The following is a 7,281-nucleotide window of genomic DNA, read 5'->3' as shown; positions in this document are numbered from 1 at the left end:
ATTCTTAGAACAATCATACAGCATCATTCTTAGAACAATCACACAGCATCATTCTTAGAACAATCACACAGCATCATTCTTAGAACAATCACACAGCATCATTCTTAGAACAATCACACAGCATCATTCTTAGTACAATCACACAGCATCATTCTTAGAACAATCACACAGCATCATTCTTAGAACAATCACACAGCATCATTCTTAGAACAATCACACAGCATCATTCTTAGAACAATCACACAGCATCATTCTTAGAACAATCACACAGCATCATTCTTAGAACAATCACACAGCATCATTCTTAGTACAATCACACAGCATCATTCTTAGAACAATCACACAGCATCATTCTTAGAACAATCACACAGCATCATTCTTAGAACAATCACACAGCATCATTCTTAGAACAATCACACAACATCATTCTTAGAACAATCATACAGCATCATTCTTAGAACAATCACACAGCATCATTCTTAGAACAATAACACAGCATCATTCTTAGAACAATCACACAGCATCATTCTTAGAACAATCACACAGCATCATTCTTAGAACAATCACACAGCATCATTCTTAGAACAATCACACAGCATCATTCTTAGAACAATCACACAGCATCATTCTTAGAACAATAACACAGCATCATTCTTAGAACTATCACACAGCATCATTCTTAGAACAATCACACAGCATCATTCTTAGAACAATCACACAGTATCATTCTTAGTACAATCACACAGCATCATTCTTAGAACAATCACACAGCATCATTCTTAGAACAATCACACAGCATCATTCTTAGAACAATCACACAGCATCATTCTTAGAACAATCACACAGCATCATTCTTAGAACAATCACACAGCATCATTCTTAGTACAATCACACAGCATCATTCTTAGAACAATCACACAGCATCATTCTTAGAACAATCACACAACATCATTCTTAGAACAATCAGTTATTTCATATATGTTGACACACACACTGAGGATTCTCTTTGTGTGTGTGATGTGTCACTTGACACTGCAGATATAGAATTATAAAATGATATTGCTGAATAGACATTAAGTCTCATATTGTTATTTCATATATGTTGACACACACATGTAAGACGGAGGATTCTCTTTGTGTGCTGCAAAGTGTGTGTGTGTGTGTGTGTGTGTGTGTGTGTGTGTGTGTGTGTGTGTGTGTGTGTGTGTGTGTGTGTGTGTGTGTGCAGATATAGAATTATAAAATGATATCATTAAGTGAAAATGAGTCAAGCAGAGAACAATGGCAGCTATGAAAAAGACTAACATATTTATTATTATTTGTCTGGAAGGGCATTATACTGTCTTTAAGTTGAAATGGTGTAGCAATTTTTTTTTGGACACCCAGTGGCTACTCATAAGCTCCTAACACAGCAAGTCGAATGCTGCGGACACGTGTGTTACTGGATCCTTGGAGACTTTGTATGTGTAAGTAATAGGAGAAGTCAGGTGATTTTTTTGTATCAAAAGTTTTGATCGGCGAATGTGAAATGTAACTGAAGAAGTAGAGAAAATTCAAGCTGGCTGGTTCCTCTATTGAGTGTGGGGGGAAGAAAGGGGAGCGTTTGTTTTGCTTACCGCGAGCGCCCGCCCGCCCGCCCGCCCGGCCGAGCATCCATCATGTGGCTTGTTTAGCGGGAGAATATCGCGGCGATGGCGGGGAGAGGAGCTGTGCTGCTGCTGGCTGTGAGCTGGCTGTGTGCGGCCAGAGTCCAGTACGTGTGTGGGGAGGAGGATGAGAACCAGGACACGGAGTGTAAGATGAAGAGTGTGACCGTGTCGGCGCTGCCCTTCCTGCGGGAGAAGGAGCTGAGCATCATGCACAGTCCTTCCGTGTCCGAGGCCAAGCTGCTCTTCTCCGTCACCAACGACTTCCCCGGACACCTGCTGGTGGTGGACGACCTGGACAACACCGAGCTGCCCTTCTTCGTGCTCGGTGAGGGACTCCCATTATTATTATTATTATTAGTATTATTAACAGCAGCCAACTGCCCTTCTTCCTTCTTCCTTCTTCCTTCTTCCTGCTCCGTGAGTCCGCACCTGGCTGCCTGCGTGACGTCACCTCATGCTAACTGCCTTTAGCTCAGGCCTGCTAACAACAGCAACTATTGTTCATTCATCACAATGTTATTTATTCACATGAAATATTATTCACATCAACATCAAATATTATTCATTATGTATTCACATCAACATCAAATATTACTCATTATGTTATTCATGTCACCATCAAATATTATTCATTATGTTATTCATGTCAACATCAAATATTATTCATTGTTATTCACATCAACATCAAATATTATTCATTATGTTATTCACATCAACATCAAATATTATTCACTATGTTATTCACATCAACATCAAATATTATTCATTGTTATTCACATCAACATCAAATATTATTCATTATGTTATTTATGTCACCATCAAATATTATTCATTGTTATTCACATCAACATCAAATATTATTCATTATGTTATTCACATCAACATCAAATATTATTCACTATGTTATTCACATCAACATCAAATATTATTCATTGTTATTCACATCAACATCAAATATTATTCATTATGTTATTTATGTCACCATCAAATATTATTCATTATGTTATTCACATCAACATCAAATTTTATTCATTATGTTATTCACATCAACATCAAATATTATTCATTATGTTATTCACATCAACATCAAATTTTATTCATTATGTTATTCACATCAACATCAAATATTATTCACTATGTTATTCACATCAACATCAAATATTATTCATTATGTTATTCACATCAACATCAAATATTATTCACTATGTTATTCACATCAACATCAAATATTATTCATTGTTATTCACATCAACATCAAATATTATTCATTATGTTATTCACATCAACATCAAATATTACTCATTATGTTATTCATGTCACCATCAAATATTATTCATTATGTTATTCATGTCAACATCAAATATTATTCATTGTTATTCACATCAACATCAAATATTATTCATTATGTTATTCACATCAACATCAAATATTATTCATTATGTTATTCACATCAACATCAAATATTATTCATTATGTTATTCACATCAACATCAAATATTATTCACTATGTTATTCACATCAACATCAAATATTTTTCATTGTTATTCACATCAACATCAAATATTATTCATTATGTTATTCACATCAACATCAAATATTATTCATTATGTTATTCACATCAACATCAAATATTATTCATTGTTATTCACATCAACATCAAATATTATTCATTATGTTATTCACATCAACATCAAATATTACTCATTATGTTATTCATGTCAACATCAAATATTATTCATTGTTATTCACATCAACATCAAATATTATTCATTATGTTATTCACATCAACATCAAATATTATTCATTATGTTATTCACATCAACATCAAATATTATTCACTATGTTATTCACATCAACATCAAATATTATTCATTGTTATTCACATCAACATCAAATATTATTCATTATGTTATTCACATCAACATCAAATATTACTCATTATGTTATTCATGTCACCATCAAATATTATTCATTATGTTATTCATGTCAACATCAAATATTATTCATTGTTATTCACATCAACATCAAATATTATTCATTATGTTATTCACATCAACATCAAATATTATTCATTATGTTATTCACATCAACCTCAAATAATATTCACTATGTTATTCACATCAACATCAAATATTATTCATTGTTATTCACATCAACATCAAATATTATTCATTATGTTATCCACATCAACATCAAATATTATTCACTGTGTTATTCACATCAACATCAAATATTATTCATTATGTTATTCACATCAACATCAAATATTATTCATTGTTATTCACATCAACATCAAATATTATTCATTATGTTATTCACATCAACATCAAATATTATTCATTGTTATTCACATCAACATCAAATTGTATTCATTATGTTATTCACATCAACATCAAATATTATTAATTGTTATTCACATCAACATCCAATATTATTCATTATGTTATTCACATCAACATCAAATATTATTTATGATGTTATTCACATCAACATCAAATTTTATTCACTATGTTATTCACATCAACATCAAATATTATTCATTATGTTATTCACATCAACATCAAATATTATTCATTATGTTATTCATGTCACCATCAAATATTATTCATTATGTTATTCACGTCAAATAGTATTCACACCTACATTAACATCAAATGTTATTCATAATATTATTCACAACTACATCAACACTATTCACAACTACATCAACATCAAATATTATTCATAATATTATTCACACCTACATCAACATTATTCACAACTACCTCAACATCAAATATTATTCACAACTACATCAACATTATTCACAACCACATTAACATCAAACATTATTCACAACTACATCAACATTAAATATTATTCATAATATTATTCACACCTACATCAACATTATTCACAACTACATCAACATTAAATATTATTCATAATAGTACGGTTTTCACAACTACATCAACATCAAATGTTATTCATAATATTATTCACAACCACATTAACATCAAACATTATTCACAACTACATTCACATCAAATGTTATTCATAATATTTTTCACACCTACGTCAACATTATTCACAACTACATCAACATTAAATATCATTCATAATAGTACGGTATTCACAACTACATCAACATCAAATATTATTCATAATATTATTCACACCTACATCAACATTATTCACAACTACTTCAACATCAAATATTATTCACAACTACATCAACATTAAATATTATTAATAATATTATTCACAACTACATCAACAATATTCACAACTACATCAACATTATTCACAACCACATTCACATCAAATGTTATTCATAATATTATTCACACCTACATCAACATTATTCACAACTGCATCAACATTAAATATTATTCATTATAGTATTCACAACTACATTAACATCAGATATCATTCACAACTACATCAACATCAAATTTTATTCATTATGTTATTCACATCAACATCAAATATTATTTATGATGTTATTCACATCAACATCAAATTTTATTCACTATGTTATTCACATCAACATCAAATATTATTCATTATGTTATTCACATCAACATCAAATATTATTCATTATGTTATTCACATCAACATCAAATATTATTCATTATGTTATTCACATCAACATCAAATATTATTCATTATGTTATTCATGTCACCATCAAATATTATTCATTATGTTATTCACATCAACATCAAATATTATTCATTATGTTATTCACATCAACATCAAATATTATTCATTATGTTATTCACATCAACATCAAATATTATTCATTATGTTATTCATGTCACCATCAAATATTATTCATTATGTTATTCACATCAACATCAAATATTATTCATTATGTTATTCACATCAACATCAAATATTATTCATTATGTTATTCATGTCACCATCAAATATTATTCATTATGTTATTCACGTCAAATAGTATTCACACCTACATCAACATCAAATATTATTCATAATATTATTCACACCTACATCAACATTATTCACAACTACCTCAACATCAAATATTATTCACAACTACATCAACATTATTCACAACCACATTAACATCAAACATTATTCACAACTACATCAACATTAAATATTATTCATAATATTATTCACACCTACATCAACATTATTCACAACTACATCAACATTAAATATTATTCATAATAGTACGGTATTCACAACTACATCAACATCAAATATTATTCATAATATTATTCACAACCACATTAACATCAAACATTATTCACAACTACATTCACATCAAATGTTATTCATAATATTTTTCACACCTACGTCAACATTATTCACAACTACATCAACATTAAATATCATTCATAATAGTACGGTATTCACAACTACATCAACATCAAATATTATTCATAATATTATTCACACCTACATCAACGTTATTCACAACTACTTCAACATCAAATATTATTCACAACTACATCAACATTAAATATTATTAATAATATTATTCACAACTACATCAACAATATTCACAACTACATCAACATTATTCACAACCACATTCACATCAAATGTTATTCATAATATTATTCACACCTACATCAACATTATTCACAACTGCATCAACATTAAATATTATTCATAATAGTATTCACAACTACATTAACATCAGATATCATTCACAACTACATCAACATTAAATATTATTCTTAATAGTATTCACAACTACATTAACATCAGATATTATTCACAAGTACATCAACATTAAATATTATTCTTAATAGTATTCACAACTACATTAACATCAAATATTATTCACAACTACATCAACATTCACAACTACATCATCATCATTTCTTTTTTTTAATTTTATTCATCATTTCTTTGTATTCCTTTCATGAACATGCATATATACAAGTATATAAAATGCATATATACAAGTATATAAAATGCATACATACAAGTATATAAAATGCATATATACAAGTATATAAAATTCATTCATACAAATATATAAAATGCATATATACAAGTATATAAAATGCATACATACAAGTATATAAAATGCATATATACAAGTATATATAATTACTACATACAAGTATATAAAATGCATATATACAAGTATATATAATTCCTACATACAAGTATATAAAATGCATATATACAAGCCACGTACAGTTCACAATTTCATTGTTTTTTTTGTTTCTTATACATTTCCATGATCAGAAGGAAGAATAACATTCTTATATTTATCTGCCAACCTTTTTCAAGACAATTATTGGAGATGACTTTATCAGTGTTCCCGCCACCAACTCCAACATACTTTTCATTTTCCTTGAAGCGTTTTCACAATGACACGTCCAATCAAAATCAAAAATCAGTTTGCTATAACTCCCGTTGTCTCTTTTTCTAACTCTTTTTAAATTCAAACATATTCTTGCAACATTGTAAGTCTTTTTTTAGAGAATTCCATGCTTTCACAGACAAGCACATTTCTTTCACTCTTGGATGTTTCCAGTCATACTTCTGTGCTTCTCATCTTCAGACGTGAACACAAATAACTTGTGTATTTCTAGCTTTGAACATCACTAATAGAGTATGCAATGTCTTTTAGTTTGAATAATCCTGCCCTAATGAAGAGTGCAT

The 7,281-nt window shown here is 29.2% G+C and overlaps 1 protein-coding gene across 4 annotated transcripts in view; it reads left to right on the top strand.

Annotated features, from left to right (window-relative positions):
• Positions 1-1,628: 1,628 nt before the first annotated feature.
• The window catches only part of astn1 (astrotactin 1), a 178,875-nt gene continuing 173,222 nt past the window's right edge, over positions 1,629-7,281 (top strand). For 3 of the 4 annotated variants that reach the window (XM_072912140.1, XM_072912142.1, XM_072912141.1), the window contains exon 1: positions 1,634-1,974. In XM_072912140.1, coding sequence (XP_072768241.1) covers positions 1,692-1,974 — 283 coding nt within the window. In that variant the 5' untranslated portion in view covers positions 1,634-1,691. Of the gene's footprint in view, positions 1,975-7,281 lie in introns of all 4 variants that reach the window. The other variant, XM_072912143.1, reaches the window with a different exon arrangement.

The sequence above is a fragment of the Nerophis lumbriciformis genome, linkage group LG33 (genome assembly GCF_033978685.3).
Source record: "Nerophis lumbriciformis linkage group LG33, RoL_Nlum_v2.1, whole genome shotgun sequence".
Lineage (NCBI taxonomy): Eukaryota > Metazoa > Chordata > Actinopteri > Syngnathiformes > Syngnathidae > Nerophis > Nerophis lumbriciformis.
Note: the sequence above shows the minus strand (reverse complement) of the source record. Positions and strands in the feature narration are given on the sequence as shown.